The sequence below is a fragment of the Lipophrys pholis genome (assembly GCF_963383615.2).
Source record: "Lipophrys pholis genome assembly, chromosome: 8".
Classification (NCBI taxonomy): domain Eukaryota; kingdom Metazoa; phylum Chordata; class Actinopteri; order Blenniiformes; family Blenniidae; genus Lipophrys; species Lipophrys pholis.
The window spans coordinates 13,055,848-13,079,285 of record NC_137630.1 but is presented as its reverse complement, the minus strand read 5'-3'; the positions used below and the strand labels follow the sequence as shown (position 1 = coordinate 13,079,285).

Genomic DNA, 23,438 nt, shown 5'->3' with positions numbered 1-23,438 from the left:
GCCATGTAATACACCCCAGAATAAAACCTTTTTCCTTCACCATGCTGCTTTTATTTCTCTGTGGTCAAGCTCACGTTGCTGCAGGTATCTAAACAGAATGAGCCACACTGAGGAAAACCTGATGTGGCATAATAAATCTTGCATTCAGGAGGTGGGTATGCCCCCCCCCCTGTGAGCAGACTCTTTAGGATTATGGGGGTAGGGGGGGGGGGGGGGGTGACCTTGCTATTTTTAGACAAGTTCAGAGGGAGACAGTGGAACCTTTTGGGAGCCCGTTTGTAGTCCGTGCCAGGTATAGGTGCAATTGTTTACAGGCTCTGATGTGCCATTCAAATGGGAAATAATAGCCTACCTACGGCAGAGCCATGCTGATTTACATGCACAAAGGCCCGAATACGATAAAGAGGCCCGAAAATTCTCTCTGATCCATTGGTCCCCGAGTACAATAAAGCCTGTTTTGTATTTCGTTTTTTTTTCCCACAACCATAAAGAAAAACATGACGGCATCAACAGAAAGAAATGGCACAAAAAGACGTGAGGTACCTGGAAAAAAAAACAGAACCAATTTCTCCGAGCATACTGTGACAGAACCTGGTCGTCTTCACACTCAGCTATCAGCCACCACAAAGCTGTATATTCAAATTCAAAGCCTCTGAGGCGTTCCTATTTGGGCCATATCAGACTGTCATCACAGTGCATGGTGAGTTTAAATGACTAGTTTTCCCATGCACAAACACTGGTGAATACAAATTTAAAGAAAGCGGTTTTAATCAGGTATTTCTGAGCTTCTTTTCATGTACAGTGGACGTCTCCTTGCTGACCAGGATGTTGAGATTTACACAATACTACACAGCCCACAGACTGGTGCTCTTTCTGAAAGAAAAGTGACCCGCTGGAGGTGATTCAGCGTTGACGCATTCTCCTGCAAGGCCCGAACACAAAGGCCATGAAAGTTCTGAAAAATAAATAAATAAAGACATTTCAGCCGGTGAACTTTAGACGGGCACTTTGAAAGCAGAGCAATTTTATGAAATCCTAATACAATTTACCTGATCTAATCTCAAAAGTGAGTCATTTCTCACTGACAAAGCACATTTTCTCAGGTAAGAAGTATTCGCTCTGTTTGCAGAACTGGGATTCAGACAGTTTTCCACGATCAGAAACAGCAGCTGGCTGAGTGGAGAGAGAAAAAAAAACCATTAACCACCCCGGATGCCTGCCATTCTGTATGCACGGATCGAACAATGTATTTCCCTCCAATAACTCCCAAATCAAATCTGTGTCTTTCAATGAACTCGTCTTGGACCTTTTCCAAATTGCATAAACAAAAAACTGGATAGGGGGAAGAGGGGCCATCTTCTATCATGTTCCCTCTCGTTTCCTCTCACTGTGATTATGGGAGATTTGCAGACGTTTCAAAGTAATCCAAACCATGGACATTGTGCATGATGGCTTTCCCAGTGAAACCTTCATTTCCTTTTTCATCCGTTCTTCTGCTTTGATACATCTCCAAATTGATTTTGGTCCAATCGCTGGCAAAAATTTTTTTGGGAAATAATAATGTGTCGGTCCCCAAAGACCAAATATTGTGTGTTCAATTTGCAATAATTAACAGTAACAGGAAAAAACAACTTTGTGAATATTTTGAGATGGGAGAGCCAACTGAGTGAGGAAGCTGGCTGCACCTTGACTAAAAGTCCTCCACTAAAATTCACAGCTTGCCATGTTTTATATGATTTTATACAGTAACATTGTGTCTGTCCCACAACTACCTATAAAATTAGATTAAATGCAGTGAAGACAATCTTTATCCTTTTCATTGATTATAGTTTGTGTATCTATGCCTGTTTGACTGTCACGCTGTCCACTGGGACAGTTGATCTTTGAACTTTGTACTGGTCTGTGATGCAGCGCTGAAAACAACAGGGATCTTAAGGGCTGAAAAAATGAGGCCAAGTATTCCACTCTGACACTTGACTGAGTTTGCTCGAGTAAAGCGCGATTCATTGTGCGACCTACACTATGCACTACACTAGAACTTTACATTAAGGCAGCTTAATGAGATCTCGCTACTTCCAACGCCACGGGGGCATCGGGACATGTCACTGGGAAAACAGCTTGCATCGGCAGCGACGCTGGGTGCAGCATATGTCGGCCCTAATGAGAGGTTATACTCCACGGAGACTGTCAACAAAGCAGTAATCGATTCTCACGGGGGTAAATTTCTAATCCCCATAATTTAAGCAAAGACAGGGGAACAGTGATGGGGTGACATTAAAACATCACCAGCGCAGAGGCACACGGCTCCAAGTTATTGTCACCGCCAAGACCTCTTTGTGGGTGATAGAGGACTTACCGAAGGACGGCTGTAAATGGAAGGATGAGGGAGCGGTAGAGACGAGGGGGCTTTATTTGTATCGCACGTTTCAGCAACAATGTGCAATGGGGAAGCAAAATGATGTTTGTTTATGAAGTTATTTTCATTTTTTAAAAATCATTTTATCTTTATCATTTACATTTATCAAAATAAATGAATAAAAAGAAGGGGGGGGGGGGGGGACATGTGAGAATGTCAGTGTGCATAACTGTCTGTCTTTCTGTGTTTGCCCTGTAGGCCTTCAGCCACAGTCAGCTGGGATCAGCTCCAACACCCCAGCTGCCATAAGATGGATAAAGCAGTAGGAGAGGGAATCATAATGACTTGCCTCTGCACTGTTGAAAACAGTTGAGTGAAACATCCACAGCTGCAAAACAAACAAAAAATACACGTAAAATGTATTTACTTTAAATCCAAGTGGGTTCTTTCATGGCAAAAACAATATGAATAGAAAGTTTCTCTAGTATCTTAATCCCTCAGGTTTAGATGGATCAGTACATGCTTTGCCACAACAACATACTGTACTTCATAGCTGTTTACATTGTTAGGATTTTGTTGCAGTGTTTTTTTTTCCTTAGGAAATCCCTCATTGTACTCTGCCTGAAACAACAGTTCATGGCATTAATCACACCCAAGTCAACTTCTGACACCATTTCAGGCCATCTTCCAATATCTTTTTAAAACCCTGCACTGATGCCAAAACTGTATCATCAATGTGTTTGCATGCACGTGTTGCAGCAGGAACATTTAATGATGTTGAGAAACGATGCTTTTGCATATTTTGTGTATAACGTGCAGACGACTAATTTAAGAGATATTAAAAAGTTGAAGTGTATGCCTCACTAAAATACATTATATGGAAATTAGGTGGCCCTCTGACATTGCTCAATAGGGGTCTTCAAAGCATGATGATGTTATGGCAATTTCTGCGAGTTTTGCTGTACTTTTGAAAAGTAAAATCAGTAACTAGTTAAAATGTAAAGCACATATTAAGAGCTTTTAAACTTTCATAGAACTGGACCAGCTTAGAAAATAGTGTGTGGCACAACAACGTTTTCAAGTGAAAACACAAAACTTCTGTTGCATTTTGGACGTCTTTTTACACGACAACAGCGCACGGAGCCACTGAAAAGTCAAGAAGGGTTATCGGCATAATTTACATTTCAGCGGCATCAAAAGTTAAATGTTGAATGTTTAATCTCATTAATATCCACAGCGAGTTACGATGACCTGCTTGTTGAAACCATTAAACTAACTTACTTTATAATAGTGTCATGCAGCCGTTCAGTCTGCTCAATTTGTTTTTGCTCAGCAATAACCTCAGTATGATTGTGTTCAATTAAGGAGGTGCAACCTATGAGCTACTCCCTTAGTGCCCAAGGCCCCCTTACAGTCTTTGACAATTGATCATCAAAAGAAAATTAGGTCACGGTTATGTGACAGTGAATACGTGGGTCCTATCTCCAAAATGGAGGACCTCTTTCTCTTGACATGTTCTTGATCCAGGCAAACAAATTACTTATTCCCCCAGGCCGCTGGCTGATGGCATGATTGCTTCAGTCAGTTGGTTATACTTGCTCCGTCAGCAGGTAAGGCATGCATCCAAGTAAAATGATGAGCGAATTGTAATGAGTATCGGAAAATGTCAATAACTTGCCTTGGGAAAAAACATAAACAAAACCATGTTTAATAGCTTTGCACCTTCCTATTACCTACTGTCTGAGTTCAAGAAGCAATTATAGCGGTCTCGCAGTGCTATCAAAGAAGAAAAACCGAAGGTAATTTTTCCTGCCCCCTCGAGGTGGTCATTCAATCGCTCAACTTGTGGGCAACTGGGCAAGTACTCAAGTGGGGAATCACAGGCATTGCAGGAAACAAAGGGGTTGCAAATGAGCAAGGGTTTTGCAAAGAGACGTCCAGAGCAACTGGAGTGTAATTGATATGGACCCGTTATTTGACCCCTGGAGGGTTCCCAAACCAAAAGTAAAACGGGCAATTTCCATTTCAGAAACATACAGACAGGTCCAGTGAAAGCTACCTGGGACTTGGATATCAAATTTGTCATGACTTGCATGTCTGCAGGCATGTTACCTCAAATCCCCTGGCCGACAAAAGGCTGTCACAACAGCAAGAGGGCACATTCACACACAATCTGGTCCAAGTGTCATAAGTAGAGACATAACTGTAAGCTCCTGCTGTATGTGTATATCATTGGGTGCATCGTGCGCCTTCAGAAACTGAAAGTCAGGAGCTCAACTCATTAAGACTTACGAAGTTAAGCAAGAACACGCACTCTGGAAGATCTTGGACTTTGATACGAGCACTGCCTGCATAGCCAATGCCTTGAGGTGATGGAGAGAGTGAGAGATATATACAGCAAGTCATTTTACAGGCACAGAACCAGCGGGCATCAGCATCACAAATCCTTGGTGTGAAATTCTTTGACTGTCACCAGCATGGGAAAGATGAGAGATGGTGGAGTGGATGATAGAGAAGCAGAGAAAATGACGGGGACAGAGGCTTCGGGCCCTATGGCCAATAATGTCATGGATCGCAGCTGGGCAGATAGGACCGGGAATGTGTGTGTGTGTGACAGTGAGAGACTTTCAAAATCACAAGTTTGAAACGTTTGAGAAAACCGCAGCTGCAAACAGCGAGCAACTGTTTCAACCCCAAGTGACGTCAAAAGGACAGATATGTCACCTATTAAAGAGAAAATGTTAAATGTAAATAACACGCCCAAGTGATTAATAGTGAAAGGAAGATGCAATTAGTTTGATTTATAAGCTTCTCTTTCCTGTGATTGTTTCTCAGTCACAGTTTTACAGCACTTCTGAAGACATACACTGAAGTATTGGCATGCACGTTTGTGAAACTCTACCCTCTCATCACAGTGCCACTGTTATTGTTTTTCTTCCGCTACGTGCAAGGAACAGTTAAGTCTCATTTATTAATAAGTGGAGAGAAAAAGAGTGCAACGGGGATAATATATTTGACTAGGAATTCAGCATCTCGCTGGTTCCCTTGAGGAAAAACTGAATTTTTGATATATTTTTGAAGATAAGACACTCTGTGATCAAAGGCTCATTGCACTGTTTCATTCAGTAAGGAAATGCTTACCATAGAACAATACTTCCATCTCATTTCATTGTCTTTTTCCAACTCTAAATGCTAAAAGACAAAAGACAGAAAGACAATCCCACTTAGGTTCACATCTACATGCAATTTAGTTCCTGTTTTTACATGACAAAGTTTTCACGTGGAAAAAAATGCTACAAAAGTTTTGCGTTGACTGTCGATTTCGACGACAACTGTGCTTGTGGCTTGTGACTGAAAACAGAACTTTTTGAAGATGGCTTCGAAGGTGCACCTTTCCGAAAACCCACTGAATCCGTCTCTGTGTAAAGGGGGTAAACGTATTAAAAATGGCTCCGTCTTCATGGAAATGAAGGAATTTTTTCCAAACACTCTGACTCCTTCATGCGAGTGGCAAAAAAACCCGCCTTTTTTTTCACATGCGTTGTAGTTAATAGTTCTTAAGTAAATGCGAGGGGGTCGATGGACAGCAACGGAAATGGTATAGTGGCATTCCCAGAACATATTGTCCAGGGATTTGGTGATTTTAGAGTTGAAAGTCACCTGGAATACTTCATTGTCGGTCCATACGAATGTTTCTGTACTTGCATTGTTAACTTGCTTATCGTTCTCTGCACAGGATTGAATCCAAACACAACAGCACCCACTAATGTCGGCATTTCTACTGTCTCCGTGTAAACACTGGTTTGAAAACATTGCTGCGCAAACATGAAACTTTTCTGAAATGAAAATTCAAAAAACTATTTGTTTTCACTCCAAATGATGTTGAGAAAACGGGGCCTTAGAGGCAGTGATTAATCACAAATTCGTGTTTTTTGGACTGTGGGAGAAAACCCACGCATGCACAGGGTAAAGAGGCAAACTCCACAAAGAAAGGTCCTCATCTCGGACTCGCACATGAGATACACTATACTCACGTTGAGGTGAGAGGGCCGACCATGGCACCACTGTGCAGCAAGACAAATGATCATTTCACAAAAATATTAGCTCCTTTTAGTTTTATGTCAGTATTACATGTCAAACGAGTTGGGACAGGGTCCTGTTTGTCTAGTTTGACCCCTCCCTGCACCAATAGTCAGTCTCTAAAAGTTTTGAAAGACAGAGAACCAATTTGTGGATGAAATAAAGGTTTATGGCAATTAGAACTGGTTGCATCATGTTTGTATTGGCATTTCACAAACAACTCCAATCAGCTGGAAAGTGGATTTGTAAAAATGTGCAATTTTTTGTTAAGATTTTCTCATTTTGGTGCACTTTCAGTATATGTGCTGGTCCAAAAGCCAAAATATCCGGATGACTTGATCTGCTGATGCAACACTCGAAGGTAACAGTCAAAATACAAAAAGTGGGGTACTGTAAGACGGCTGACTTTACTCAGTGTAAAACCCCAAAAAATTGTAATTAAAAAGCACCAGTCTAAGAACCAGAAAGTAGAGCCATGGCGATGACTCATTTCCAGCTTTAACAACACATTCCTACATCATTTCATAATTTTGTGAGAAGAAAAGTCAACTGCTCAAAGAGCAGCGTGGGACGAAGAATAATCCTTATTGCTGAATAGGTTCTGAATCTGGATTATAAAACCGAGTGTTGCATGCCAACGTCTCAGACCTTTAACAATTTCCAAGCATCCGAAATGTGTGTGTCAAGAAAGCAGAGAGTGAAAGGCTGTGAAGCCCTCAAGCGTGACAGGTGGGAAAATAACAAAACGTGTAATGGAGCTAATTGAGAAGGAGAAGACAGAAAAGGTGTTATTTGCCGTCATCAAGCGAATGCAAGCGTCCCCCGACATGTGCAATATGGACTGAGGTTTAACAAAAAGAGGTGGTTATATATGTCATAGAAACAAAAGGGATGAAAAAATGAAGAAAAATCATGGGACAAAGGATGGGGGGGGCTAAGCTATCAGCCAAAGATGAGAGCGCTGCAGCAATTACTGGAGAAACAGTCCAATTACATGGTACGCCTCCAAGGAAGGAGGGTGACAATGCTGCCATTTCTGTCCGGTATGGACTGGCACTGTACAGTAATTCTCTCTTCTTCTTCTTTGTTTTGTTTTTTTTAAATGTCATGTTTAGCTACTTTAGGCTGACATGACTTCAAAAAGATGCAAACAGTTCCTTGGAAATAGGCAAAGTTGTATTTGCATAGCTTTTCCCCCATTTTCCAATAGCGTCACTTTTCTGTCCTGAGCAGGACAAGAAATTAAAATTGTGCAATCCAGGAATTTAAAACCTGTAATTACTAATTGTTTGATCTAATATTGCAATACTACTATTAATTGGAAGCCAGACGCAATAGCGTTTAAGAAAGAAATATACCAGACAGATATTGAGCTATAACCAAGGTAAAGGAAACATCCTGCTCTTTGCATACTATCAGTAAATCAGTAACCTTTACGAGGATTGACTATCTCAGTAGATAGAAGCAGCATCAATTGCATAAATCCTATAAACACCTCAGTATTTTGGAGTCTTTTATTTCCTTTAGTTTTTAACATAATCTCCTCGACATCCGAAGCCACTGTTTTCCCCAACATGGGGTCCGGGACCCTCTTGGAGAATCCCACTGACTTTACATGTTCGGGGACAGAAATAGATTTACACATGTCGAATACAATGACAAGACACTTTGTAGAACTTAAACTAGAGCTGGGAAACAGTTTTGTTTGGGATATCAGTGAGAGAAAGTGTGTCCACCAGCAGTTTCTGTGTTCATGTGAATGGACATCGATTTCAAAATGTGTCGCGTCTGAAACGAAAACATGTAAACAGGGCTTTAGAGGCAAACAGGAGGGCCTCCGAGTAAAATTTTTTTTTAAAATTTAAAAAAAAAGGGTTGGAGCCACTTTCTTTATATCTTGAATTTGTTTGGGTTGCACCAGTGTCGAAGCAAGCAGAGGCTCCGTGTTGTTCACAAGGCTATAAAATTACTGCTGACACCGGTGAAAGAGTAGAAAATTCATCCATTAATCTTTTATCCCTACTTCATCCAGACTAACCTCCATTATGTATGTGTTGCCAGTCTATTACTGAGCTAACTCAAAGATAAGACAATCACAGACTCCTGCATTTTAAAGTCGCCAAGTAGAAAAACAAGTCTTTTTTTTAAGGTGGTTAAAGGAAGACAGAAATAGCCCACAAAGGAACAAGAATATACAAACTCCACACAGAAAGATAGACTTGACTGTCAAGTTTAAACCCGGTGTATCGTGGCAGTGAGGCGTTAACCACTGCAACACCGTGCCAAATCGTTCTCATGCGATATAAGGAACTAAATAGGTTGTCTGTTTGCTAATAAAATCCATTCGGAACAGAATTTATGAACTTGAAAACCTTCAGAATCCAACATTCGCCTTCCCAAACTGTATTCAGAGGAAATCTGGAAACACGCTGCTCTTAGCGAGAACAAGCAAGGTAAAAAAGACAATATAGGGAAGACAGAAACTAAGAATGAAGGATACTGGCTTCAGACCAATTTGAGACCAACAGGCAACGCCGAAAACGTCGACTCTGATTTCCATGTGTTCTCACAGGTTAAATGCCCCGGAGCAGAGCCAAGGCTGGTGTGAGGCCAAAGAGACGTCAACTGCTGTCAGGTTAAACACAGACTTTAGTTCCTACAAAACACACCGGAATGCAACAAAAGCCTCCAAATAAGCACAACTCTCCAACTTCTCCCTTCACTTTTTCTATCGCGAGTGTGGCGTTTGCCGTTTCGTCTCCGACACCAACAAAACATCCCATTCTTTGCCAATAACACACTTCAGCACTATCTCCGTTTGTCACCGGAGTTCTTCTCTCCTCACACATTGTGAATCCTGTCTGAAACGTCACCGCAAAGACAAACCGTGGGCATTGTCTAAACACAGGTGGAACATCACAATTCGGGAGGAATGCAGGAAAAGCAGACGGCAGCGGAAAGACAATAGAGGAACTTTGCCAGACGACACATTCAAAGAAGCGAAGATGAAACTGGCATGTCAAGGAAGGCAACAACAAAACACAAAACAAACACTTTCTGACATTTTCCAAAACCCCTCTGTATACATACACGCACAATAGATGTGACACGGCTTCAAGCATTTCAACCCAATCCTCTGAACCCTGCCCACAAAGATGGAGAAAGTACACACTACACAGTGTCTCTAAGTCCTCGCATTGGGGATGGAAAAGACGGAGTCGCAAGAAATGAGATCGGGATGGAAGAGGAGCAGACTGACGAGGAAGTCGACACACACCGCACAGGACACATACGTAACATGCATACACACACACGCACACGCACCTAAAACCTCCTCAAGCTCTCATCTCTCCCCACTGTCACCTCAGCAGCAGCTCTTATGGGTCCTAAATTCCCTCGATCTCCCACACACACACACACACACACACACACACACATTATGTATAGCTGTGTTTTACAGGGTGTGCCACTCAACTGTGTAAAGCTGTTAAGCAGCATCTACTCTGCTAGATGTTTGGTCCCCTTTGGAGCTGAAATATTGATCAGTTCGCAGGCAAGGCAGTGGAGCTCGCGCCCCCACCGTCGACCATGTATAATTGAAGTGTATATCTCTTAGTGTGGTATTGCCAGTTGGGAGCAGGAATTAGGGATGGAGGTAAGCTGAAGGCCTGTCTACGCTGCCATAGCAGCCCCTTTGTCCATCCATCATAGGGCTTTTCACGCGGGCAGCTTTCATGGGCCCGCTACTTTATACCGGAGGAAGTGCCATGCCTTGTAAAAGAAAACAAAGAGTGGAAGACAAGACACTGCAAGACTCAATAAAGGTTCATGTTTTACAGCTAGCCATTTATCCAAGCACTTAGCAGGTCAATGAAGGGGATACAAGAAGCCTTTGGACCATTTGGGGGCAGAGAGCATTCATACAAGAAAGATAATTCAGTTTGACTGGTGCTGGCATACCTCCCATTTTCAACTAATATTGTTTTTAAAAGACGCACTTTACCTCAACGTCTCTCAATACTTTGAGGTCCAAGACCTGTCTGCGGTCTACCATCTTATTCCCTCTGATGTACATCCTCAGAATACTCAAGGGAAAAAGTATTTCCATTAACAGGTGAGGGTATTACGCTGGTGGGGACGGGACTGTCTGGCCTACAATGTAATTATACGAGCACTTTGAGCAGGACCTATTACTTTTAAACATATTTAATAACTACATAAAGGCTTTTCATTTGAAACTGAAGCACAATTCCCCACCACCATTTCAGGCAAGTTGCTATATTTTTCATTACAGAAAACGTATAAGCTGAAGTACCCTGTTCATATATGTCCCACAATACAGTCATTTTAAACATTTTGGTACCGAGACACTTATGTTGTGCATATTTAGCAACTGCTCATGAACTGGCCTTCACTTCCATCTCACTGACTAGCTCTGGTGCGCCAAATAATAAATGATGGGAGAACTTAAAAAAACTGGCTTTATCTTCTTCTCGGGCTCTATTTACATGGCAAGTAGCAAGTAGTAAGACCAAGTAGTAAGTGAAAATGCATCGTTTTTGCATTCTCGATTCGCATTTACACAGCAACGCTTTGAAAATGATGTCCATTTACAAGGACACAGGGAGAAACGCTAAAGGCAATGTGGTTTTCTTGTTGGCCCACTAACGTGTCCTGTTGTTTGTTTTTGTAATGAAGCCACACACAGATGTGCCAAGAACAATACGCTATAAATATTAACAATAGTGAATACACATTTGCATAGACAGACAACAACGTCGGTGCATTACACATGCTTCTTAAAGGGCTCTTAGCAGACTTGAAAATGTGTGTGAAAGTTCATGACAGCCTTTTACAAAGTTGCCGCTTTGAAATGACAAGCAGACGCCACATTGCCGAGCCCCAAACGTTCCCCCAACCAGGTGTGATGCGTCAATGTCAAAACACAACCGAGTACATACGCAGAAAGGAAGCTGCCATCTGACAGATACCCTATGCTCAACAGTGAGTTAATTATTCAAACAGAGCGGAGTCATAGAAAAGCATCCGAAGAAAAACACATCTACGTCTACACACCAAAAAGGCACGCATAGTCCTCTCAAGATAAGGTGCTCCTAAAGCAACAAGTTGAGGAGCCCATGGGCTACTGAGTGTATGCCAAGCACACAAAACAAAAGGTGGTAATTGCAACACTGGAGCAAACACCACCCACACAGTCACACACTCATTTGGTAATCCCAATAAAAGCTTTATTTAATATAATAATTATGCGCTGCCAAATTGATTTAAAAGGAAAAAGAAACAAAAAAAAACAACTAGTGTTTTCCACAGTGTTTTCTAAATGATTGTGATAATGGCATTCTTAGCCATGTGATTATTGTGGCTTTCATAATGACCGTGTTGGTCTGTTATGTTGCTTCAGCCCAGACTGAAAAACCTAAAAAATATTTTTGATGGATCACCGTGACATTATGTTCAGTCATGCACATTTCAGAGGGTGAATGGTAATGACATTACTGAACTCCTGGGTTCTACGAGTGCCCCAATTGAGCCTCTGTGACCCTAACTTGATGTAGGGGTGGGGAGGGACAGGTTATGATTCTCTATATTAAACACTGTTTTCTCCAATTCAGGGTCATGGGGAAAAGACAAAAGTACATTTTGGAAGTCACCAGTTGAACACCAAGCAAACACAAAGATAAACAATCTCAAATTCACATATAGAATAGTGAGATTTAGCCTCAAGGACTATGCCTTGGGACAAATGTGCAACGGTGCTCTTGTATGGTTTTGGAAACCTGGAGGCTGACCAAGGGATTGAAGCAGAAATTGCAAGTGTTCATCAACAAGAGCCTGAGGGGCATCCGCTAGATTTGGTGGCCAGGAAGAATGTGTAATGAGGGGCTTTGGAAACAAACAGGGCAGAGAATAAAACAACAAATGTGGGGTTAGAATGGCCACACGATAAGGAGGCCAGATGGACTCGTGGCCAGGAGGGCACTTGAGGGGAACCCGAAAGAGAAGCGCCAGAGAGGGAGACCTTGGCACACCTGGAGACCGACGAGAGTATCAAAGTTTGAGGAGCGAGGGCTTACGTGACACGAGGCAAAAGATACTGCACAAAATAAAAGCAGATGGCTGGTGTTAGTGGGAGATCTATGTATGTGCCATCGGGAACGAAGAAGAAGAGGTAAGTTGCCACAATCGCGGGTTTTTCCTGAAATTTCTCCCCCATTTCTAGCGAGTCATGTTCTTAACTCATTTCATTTTCAACACAACTTCTCCTCAAAAACGACATGGAAAAAGATGCTGGGAGAAGGTATCCTGCAGAAAAGCACGCTCCACTTGTAAAGCCTTCTGGCTGTTTAAAGGTGAGGCTTGTTCCACACTTTGCCCCTTGATTTCTGACTCTGAAGGTTGCCATCAACGTAGCTACCAAAACAAAGCCGTCTCTCACAATGTTGCAATCATGTGAACCAAAATTTGAGAAAAGTATCTCAAAGTTTATCATGTAAACTATGAGATGAATATACTCTCTGACAGACGATCAAAAGTAAAAGTGTCCTGCCTTTGACTCTCACTCCGAAACTCCAGCAAAGTCCTTTTCAGTGTGTGCTAAGTCTCTGCCTCCTGCCACTGCCCACTGAACTGCAAGGAAAACATAAATGACAGCTAACTGGTCTTGCAGAGGGCCGCTGTCTGACAACAGAGAGGAGCAAACAAAGGCATACGATGGCTTATCGTTTTTACATGTCAGTGACTTTTCAAAGTATTGGAGTTGAGTCAATAGGACACTACTGAACTGAAAAGAGGAGCTTGTGTATGTGTGTGTGTTTTGAAGTAATGGGAAACAAAGTACTCTCCAGTATGAAGGTCAATATTGTTGTTATTGTCTCCGCAGTGTTACTAACCCGGTACAAGGGACGATCATCAGCACAGGGATTAATAAAACAAGATAATCATATCAATGTGGACAAATCTGATATCAGACTTGAAAGACATGCTGTCAAAAGAAAACAGCTCATGGGAGTTGTTGCTGGTGGTGGTGGGCGGATCGGTTTTGGGCTGGTGTGCTGTGTGGTTAATGTGGAGTGCAGTGGGGGACAGAAATGTGAACATTTGTGAATATTATTTCTTCCGGTGGCTTTCAGTCAACTTAAAATAAGTTGTATAAAAACATTTTTTGTGACACTTTATTTGTAAGGTAACATGGTCAACAACAACAAAAAGATGTTCAGCTACAACTTTAACACTAAAAATGATCCATCCATCAATGTTCAATACAATTCTAAGGTCATTGATTGGGGATTACAGATTATAAAAAAGGCATCGGTGAACAAACACTTTGGGTCTAATACTAGCAAATGAGCCAAGTACTCATCAGCCACAGTGTTACTTTCAGTGATCGTTAAGATAGAAAGCACATAAAGGTTATTCCCCATTACAAGTCAAAAGTCTGGAAGTTGTATCTGCCGCTAGAAGACGGTACTTAATATGAAGAAATCACCTGTGTGGGTGGACATCTGCTTAATGAAAACAATGTCACGATTTCCACTCAACCGTTAATTACATCTGATGGAAATATCTATGTTAAGCACCAACAGGTTGGCACCAGTTGCCACCATGTTTGAGCTGAAGTGTCCTCCATCAGCATCTCAACCCCCGTTCATTCACATGGTCGGGCTTTCTCGGACTTCCTGCTGCTCAATTACCATTCCTCCCATCTCGACGTCTGTTAATCGGCGCGACTACACCGTTTGCAATCTATGGACTGTCGTTATGGTGAACAGCGGTTAAAAATGTGTGGGCTAAAGAGAGTGGGCTAACGTCAGTGCGGAGCGTGAAGCAACAGTTGTTTCACGACAAGCGACTCTTTAATTGCCTTTACCACATGTCCTTCTATTATTTACAGAATTATGGATGAGGACCAATGAAATATAGATGATGGCATCAATTATACCTATTCCCCTAGAGGACAGTGAGAAGATGCTGAGAATTAAAAGCCCAATACATGTTGCCGTTAATTTAAAAGGTATTTGCAGATTTTAATCCATTCACACATTCAATGACTTTTTTGGTTTTGATTTGAGTATCTGTTGCAAAAAAGCATCTATTTGTCCATAAAAACATCTGTTGAGTTCTCAACGCCATCAAAGAGCGACTTAACATACAAATACAACAAAATACATCAATAGCAGGAAAAAAAAAAAAAAAAAAAGGTTGACTACTTGTTATTTGAACATCAAAACTCCTGACATCTTTACTCCAAGAATCAGCTGTGAAATCCTTAATGGGGAGGACAATGATTCACACTGAATAATCCCAGAGGAACTGAATGTTTCAGGTTGTATCAGCCGGTCCCCACCATTACATCCGTTTGCTTCCAAAAATCAACAGGAAGGAGCATCATTTATCCCGTCATGGCCTCTCAGAAACGTCGACACCAGCGTGCGGCCATCTCACCTTCTACCTAAACACAAGGGAAAAGGGCAGAGCTTCCTCCTGTGTGACAGCCAAATGTCCACGGTTGAATAGTCTGTGAATCATGTGTGCAATCATACGTGGTGGACTGCGAACCACCGTGCGCAACGCAAAGCAACAGCAACAACAACAACAACAACAACAACAACAACCACAGCACACTTCAAAGACAAGTTGTTCTTCGGCTGCGCCAGCCCTTCTGGAGTACGTCTCTGCTTTTAGAGAGAGCGAGGCGAAAGAAGGAGGGATGAGGGTTTTAACTGTAGCTTTGTTACAACACTGACAGCTTAAATTTGGCAGGCCACTGTATGCTGTAAGAAACAGAAACTCGTGCCGCGGTGAAGGCTGCCGTGTGTTCATTACTCCCAGCTTAGGTTTGAACCGTATGGGATTCATCTCTTTGAAACTGGGTTGTTCTTCAGAGTACAAACATTCAAGAAACAAAAGTGGAAGAGCTGCACGACTGATGTTGGAATACTTTCCCATCGACAAATCTTCTTTTGCTCCGAGATTCTTTGAAGTCATGTCGTAAAGCTGTGTGTGCGTGCGTGCTGGTGAAGCATATTGTTTTTAATCACACTGTAGGGATCCAACACATAACGGTCCGCCCTGCTGTGGGGGTCTTTTAGATTTTAGCTGGCTCGGCTTGAACATGTGGATAAGATTATTAAAGGGAGCAAAGAACAGGGGGAAAAAATGGTGTTCTGTGTGTGTGTGTGTGTGTCTTGTTCCCAGTTCGGCATTGCCAAAATGGGGACCTAGAAAAACAGAGGTTGCACGGACACGAACAAAGCTTGGCCTTTCCTCCCGAAGCCCAGCTGTCGGCCTGATAATGTTGCACATATGAGAAGAAACCGCTGGCTCCCTGTGAAGGCAGGGAGTTCAAATGAAGTGATCACACTCAGAGACAATGCAGAAAGATGCACGCTTCGCTTTGCCTCCTCCAGTCTCTGGACTCCTTGTGCCTGTATTTCTGCAGCGCAACATTGCCCTCTGTCGGCCACTGCTTTCACTGCCTCTGGAGAGTGACCCCAGAGAAGAAGAATCTGAACAATCTGAAGTCATGTTTTCAGAACAACAATTGGTTGGGAATTGTGAGTGTAATATGGCTGTTAAAAGACATACCGATTTAGAGCTGGCTCTTTTTTTTTTCCTATAAAACCAAAAAACGGTCCATGACGTCACCAACAAAAAAAAAAAAGAAAAGGTGTTTAAGGAAGTTTTACCAACGGGCAAACGTGTTTGTTTGTGATCAGAAGAAAATGGACCATTTAAAAATCCTGGAAAATATTTTACAAGCTATGAAACAAATAATCACTAAGGCTTTCAACAAGCCATCCTGATAAATTGGACTTTGACACCTTAAAAAAAAAAAAAAAAAACTACTTGCAAAAACAGACTGACACACAAAGCAAATGACAGCGCCATTGCTCGGGTGCCATGCAGACAAGGTGCACACAAAGCTAGAAAACACATTTAGTCCAAGCTCTCTGCCCCATCCCCTTTTAATCACTGTGCATCTTTGCTTTTCACCCAATATTAAAACCAATCCATCATGGACGACTGAGAGAGAGGGGGGGGGGGGGGCTGGGTTGCAATTTCCACTGCGCTCCTGTAACTTAGGAGAGAACCCCACTTCCTCCTCTCTTCTCAGATTATTTGGATATCAAAGAGCAATTCTCCATTCATAAACACCAGCATGAATGCGAGTGCATCAGGCCAAATCTAATAACACATTGAGAAAAAAAGGCTGGTGCAGATCTCACCGTACGACACAGAGAGAGCCAGGCCCACTTTATCATCCTGATAGGATGTGTTGTGCTTGATATTATTACACTGGATGGATAATGGGATTTGGATGCTTATTGGGCTTCCAAGAGAGGTCTTTTCTATACAGGGTACGACTGTTTCGCTGGATCAGAGTATAAGGCCACGCGCTTCCAGAGATTGTTCGATCCAAAAAAACATCGAGCAGGGGAAAGTGGAGAAAACAGATGGTGACAAGAGTGGATATCAGAATGTGCCGTGGCTGTGACTCATTGGTGTGTCCCTGTACAAAGACTTATGCAACAGTCTGCATTTATCAGCCAGCCACAGCTCGCGGTATTCTTCCCGTTACAGGAGATTCTCAAAACATCTTGTAGAGCAGTGCACACAGTAAGCAGGGGCGGCAGCTTCAAAATGGGAAGCTACTGAGGAGCTCCACATTGCTCTGACACGATCATAAAACAGTGGGTGACCGGCCTCCAACCAGGATGTACAGAGACCTTCAGATGTTTGACTCGGAGAGAAGAGAGACATCCAGCTGCTTCCCAGAGATCTGCTCAGAAATAACAAAATGACTTGGAAGAGATGGTAAACATAGGGCTGGATTTCTCCACACTTCACAGGGATAGATTTTCTACTTCACTAATGATGGCCCCTTCACACACACGCACACACACACACAAAAAAAAAAACTTAACGTAGTCAAAGTTCAGACTGCAAGATGTGGCCAGCCTTCCATTAGCAACTGAGCAGTTATGTATGACCAAAGTAAAAGAGAGCGCATTGAGCCGGTGGACATCGTTTCCACCTGAAAGGGAATACATTATTGCAAGGACGAAGGATGAACACAGAAAAGGCAAAAGCTTCACTTTAGTCTGTAAGTCCTCCTCCCCTCAGGCGCGGGTCCAAACAGTTTTCTTCCAGCACAAAGTGCAGCTTTGCACAGGTGGGTTGCTCCAAGGATACAAGAGAACTCGCCACTTCTCGGGGGAACCCGAGGAGGTCAGAGCGTCTGTCGCAGGACTCCTTGTTCCTCTTCCCCCACTTCAAATATTTCTGAACAAAACAGGCTCGCGTCTGAGATCACGTGTTGACACAAGGGATTTGGGACGGAGGCAAAGTCTCAAATATGCCGGTTCTACTGCACAGGGGTGCGACTTCCACAACTCGACGTAAGAGGACACGGTCCTCTGCAGCTGATTATCACAGAGAAAAGAAGTTACCACAAATCAAGTCCAAGGTCTGATGTTATTTTGTGAACGTGACCTTTTATGACTGTCAGTCGTGTGAGGCCCCTGTGATGGACTGGTTAGATAAGTCAATGTATAAGATGGATGGATGGCGCTGTCATTCTGAGGCGCAGTGGACTGATTTCCTCAGAACTCCCCGTGCATGCTCTCAAAAGGAGAAACAAAAAATGTGACCAAGTAAAACTTTATCAGAAGATAAATCTTGGTCTAGCAATTGCGCAAGGACCACAATGAATAAATACGACTCTCTGGATGTGCTTATTGTTGTTATTCGTCAGATAACCAATTAAATAAACAAACAGACAATTGTTGAGACCCAAAAGAACCACAGCGGAACTCCTTGTTCTTCACTTCGTTTTCATCTGTATTCACTACAGCTCTTGTTGGCATCCTCAAATATCCAGTCTCTGATGAGAAATGTTTGATCAGTTACTTGATTCACATTTTTGGATATTTTTACGGTGTTATTTTCTCCTGTTATGTTGCTGGTATTTTACATTTAAGAAGGAAAATGACTCAAGGCAATGCAAAACTCCGAAACTGCCATGAGAAAGTACATTTAGAAAGAAATTACAAATATATGCAGTCAAATGGCGGATGGATGGATGGATGGATGGATGGATGGATGGATGGATGGATGTCTCACACTTTTCAACAAAAGTTACTGATCAAACTGAGATTATTGATTCCTTTTCACTTTTGCTGCAACCCTTCTGTCACACATCACACTCACTCACTCCATCCTGTTTGCACTCTTCTTTTTTCTTAATTTCTTTTCCACACCGTCCGTTGCGCTGAATGTACCTGAACTCACCTGCCACCCTCTCGTTCACACACATGCATTCTGTCCGAGCTTCCTCACTTTCTTCCAACCGCACGCATAACGCCCTCAGACAGCAGCTAGATTGAAGGTTGACTTTCGGCTTCTCAAACACACCGTTTCCAGATCAGAAATGACATGCGCGGTATATTCAAGCGGTGCATCGGTACCTGACACCCAGTCAACGGCATCAACCACTGAAGGCTTGGAAAATGGGACTACGTACGCTGACAAGAGCCCCAGCCTGCACACAGAAAATGAAGAGTTGCTTGAGCGCGCCGACTGTACGTGCATGCAACGAGCCCCCACCACCCCCGCCTCTCGAGCTGCATGGGCGCAGTCCACACAGCGCCGAACTTAACAAAAGCACTTATTTCCAACCACATGGATACGATGAAGATAATCCGGCTCGCGGCGCATTTCAATATCAGTGTCGAATATTTTATCTTTTGTATCTCAAGTCCTTCATTGTTACGGCATTCTCTTTAGCATTTTCAATAGGTAATTGGAAATTTCATCATCAAAGCATGACTTTCAAAGAGTACATCTCTCACAGCATCATTTGATATCAAAAAAAATTGTTGCTTTGTTCCCTTTGTCTAATGATGATTACAGAGAAGAAAAGACTCAGTTGTTGGCAAAAAAAAAAGGGGGGAAAAAAAGAAAAGAGTGCAGGCAAAGTGAGGCAGCAGTCTTTCTGTGCAACTCCCTCTTCTGACTGCACCTGCACTAACTCAGCGGTGAAAGCAAAACTACAAATCCGATCCTCAGTCAATAAACACTCAACTCTTTTCATTTGTCTGTTCAGAGGAGCACGGAGATTACCACTCCCTAAAGAGTGCGTTAAATTACAATAAATGCCACAGCAAGTGCACACAATAACCACAGACAAACCATATAGGACCGATGTCCTAATGGCCGACTGTTTGTCAATATAATGTAGCCGGCGCGCACCGCTTTCAGCGGGACAATCGGCATATAAGCACCGAAATGGTGCGTAAAGTGATGACACGAGGAAACTTAAGTAGAATTATCACATCACAAGAGGAGCTGCGCTTCAGGCTCGCAACAACAAGCACTTCAGTCCAAAGTGATTTTGTCAGTGGAGAAGAAGAAAAAAAACAGCAACGTGTATTTACAGCTGCAGCAAAGCAATTTTTAACCTCATTAAATAATTGTGCATTTACTTGTTCGATCACCTAATGAGTACGATGGGCATTAAAGTGTCAGGCTAAGTATTCATTATGTTCACGAGTAAGCCTCATTGGATTCAATTTGTCTAAGCCTCTGTTTGTAGTGACGTGAAATCTTAATTGTGGAAATTCACAGAGCTTCAACCAAACCGCCCCGTTTTTCATATGATACAACGTCGTCATCAGCGACTGTTGGGAACAAAACATCTCTTAAATGAGGCGCCGAGTATAGGTTTAGAAAAAGTCTATGTTTTTCCCTAACTGTTTCACAATTAGTCCCAAAAATGACTCCAGTCTTGACATTAAGCCTGTGATACTTTCTGGTCCAAAAGTCTCAGTGTTGTTTCATGTTTATTACTCTTAACAAAATTGTGTTAAAAAGTTGAGGCTTTCTTTGCAATTCTTACAATTTCTTTGGTGGTTTCAAAGGCCGGATTGGAGAACTCTTGCGGGCCAGTTTAGGCCCACGGGCTTTATATTTGTCGGCCCTAATATAGTCCACAACTGTAATATCTGTTACACCTAAAGTGTCATTCTAGTTTGTCTCCATTACAGTTATAATAATTGGCACTAGGTAGGAAATCAAGGGTTGAGACAGCATTTAGTGAGATATATTCTATAATAAATTATCTTATTCTTAAGAAACTGATGTGCATTTTCAACGTGATGTTATGTTTTACTATGCATCCTCGTGCAAAATACATTAGAAACATACCCTCTTTTTCTGGCTGGTTAAAATTTCGAATTTTTTTTTTCCCTGTACTGAAAAAAATGCATATATGACTTTTTGTTGTGGTTTAATTTGCAAATCCGCTAAAACACGTCAGATCCGCAGCGTTTCTCTTCATGTTAATGTTGGTCAAGGCCTGCAGCAGCAATCTGCATGCGTGTGATTCCCATGCTACTTTCCGAAGCTATAAGTTATCTCACTTTCACCACTGCATCACAAATCTTTGGGGTCAGTGTTGTCTTAAGTCTTTTACTCTAAATAAAACCTTGCAGGCCAGTATTGGCCAACCGTCTGTCTGATTGAAATCCCTGTCATAAAGGCTTAAAGGGAGCGAAGAGGATGAGGAAGGGAGCAGTCTGTTTTCTGCTATATCCATGTCACTCAATCCCACACACTGAATCCCTAATATAGAGATGCTTGCAGCAGAACGGGATGGTTTTACAATACCTGAAAATGTAAACTGATTAGACAAGTCTTTAGCACAGCAATATCCCCCTGATCATCACTGACGACGACCAATAACCAACCAGAAATTTGCAGGAGTGAAACACTCTAACTTGTAAAATGAAGCATTTTGGGCTTTATGGTTGCCTGTGTGCTGAGTTTTTCATTTTAATCCAGCCTTAATCGGGCTGCTGAACTTGCAATAATTACATTTTGAATCCCTGTTACAGCAGGAGACGTGTTATTGTCCACTTGAGCTGCAGCTGTGAGCACACAAGCTTGCTTTGCCTGAGAGTCAACCGATTTGTCTGTTGTGCAAACAGCTCCAGTTCTGACAAGACTGAGCTGAAAAAATGTAAAACGCACCGAGAGGACATTGTGCTACAATGCCAGTAATTTGAGACCACGCAAAAATAATTTAAGTGCAAATTATTACTAAGCTAATTATAAATGTTTCATGAGGCCTTTTCTCAACACTCCTATAATCAGACTGTTCCAACCTCGGTTTACTCTTACATGAGTTGATTAAATCTCATCTACAAATGCCAGCTGCCACGCTGGATCCAGAAAAGGCATGTTTACAGCGTGTGGACTTCACACTGCTTCCACTTTGATTCTCCATAATATTCCAGCACAAGCAGCATGACAGATGCTTGGCTACAGTGAGCGACAGAGGTTAATGACAGTGAAATGCTTTGACGCAAGTCATTTTCCACTTGTATGGCTGCTGTGGTTGACACACTGGCCGTGCCAGGTTACATCACAGCTCAAGCTATTGCCTGCCCCCGCCCTTATTCTTCCAATACCACAAGTGAAATGTACTACTTGCATTGACCACACAACATAGGATAAATGTGTATGTGCAGAATTCCTACCCGGGCCATGATCTGAGGGAATAGTGACCAATAGATCACTGGTCTAAAAAAAAGGCTATGACACTTCTGATTTCACATGAAAAGTAACCGTTTTGTGTTGTTCCATGCAACTTTCTGCCAACGGTTTGAGTGGTCACGTCTGCAATAAGGCCAAGTAACATCTGAATCAACCATTTGGACTGGGTTTTTTTTCTTACACCATTTACACCGTGAAAATGAGAGCCACAATGAGTTTGAGTAGGCAATCTATAAAACAAGTAGTAGACCTGCTATGTTCCTGGATGACAATAATATGAGGTTTTTCCATTTAGATCACTGCATTTATTTTTGAAATATGTGAACTCTTTCACTCTCTGGGGTGTGGGTTCTCAAAGTTTTCCTGTAACACTTCTGTGCGCTTCTTCAATTTGACTTAAAGAAAAATTAAATGGAAGCAGGAAGCACCTCTTATTTAATTAAACGTTGCTGTGTCTAGACCGGCAGCCAAGCAGTCTAATCATGGCTCCTAATTTCAAGGTAGTTGACTGGTTTTAATTAAGTAATGTCTGAGTGGAATGAACGGAATACATGCCTGAATGAGCGATGATTTCACTATACAATCATCAATCCACTGCATATCAGGGCAGCATGAGACACTCGGTGAGTCACTACTCCGTGTCCGGACTCAATCCAGTGTAAGTTGTACCTCATTGAAGGAAATCTTGTTGTTCTTCATCTTCTGTGGTGAGCTTTTCCATGTTTTGCCGAAGAAGTACTGGTGATTTCTCTCGAATAGTGTCACTCGCAGCTGAAAGGTCACAGTTTGTTCCCCAGCAGAAATCTCCTGTAGGTGAACAAGGCAGACATGCATCTGAAATCTCATTTGCCAACCTTTAAAGCCCCGAGATTAACAATGTCTAACTTCCTTAAAAAAAAAAAAACACTTTTGTTTGAAGAGGAAAAGATAAGATATATAAAATATACCATGTAAGGTTCAATAATATGAGTGCTTTGATTTCGATGGCACACAATGACCGCACAAAATCAGTGAAGTAAAGCTTGCAAAAATATGAAAACTGCAGGGTTATATGGACTCGCTGCCATGACCTCCATGTGTGTGACCAGCTGGTGATCACCTGCGGGAGGTGAGCTGCAGTGACCCGGTGAAGGCTGAGCTGGAAGCCCTGGGTCCGGTTCAAGTGGTTCTCCACAGCCTGACGGACGGTCTGACTGGGCGGAGGAACCAGCCTGTTTCTCTCAAACACCTCTCCCCAGCCGCCCGCCATGCTGGACGCGCCGTCTTCTGTTTTCACCATGCCAAAAAACGCCGAAATAGAGGGCACGGCTGGAATAAAACAGTAGATAGTATCATTCCCTACCAGTTTAGATTTTCAAACCCGAGGCCGCCATATTGAAATAGGATTTTACGACGCAATCCCCGGGGAAGGTGCCAAATGTGCAAG

General features: G+C 42.4%; 1 protein-coding gene across 1 annotated transcript in view; it reads right to left on the bottom strand.

The window, feature by feature from the left end:
- Window positions 1-23,406, bottom strand: part of nphp4 (nephronophthisis 4) — a 195,970-nt gene extending 172,564 nt beyond the window's left edge. The window contains exons 1-2 of the mRNA XM_080470227.1: window positions 23,112-23,406; window positions 22,682-22,819 (exon numbers count right to left, since the gene is read on the bottom strand). Coding sequence (XP_080326353.1) covers window positions 22,682-22,819; window positions 23,112-23,291 — 318 coding nt within the window. The 5' untranslated portion in view covers window positions 23,292-23,406. The remainder of the gene's footprint in view (window positions 1-22,681; window positions 22,820-23,111) is intronic.
- Between the last annotated feature and the right edge of the window lie 32 nt (window positions 23,407-23,438).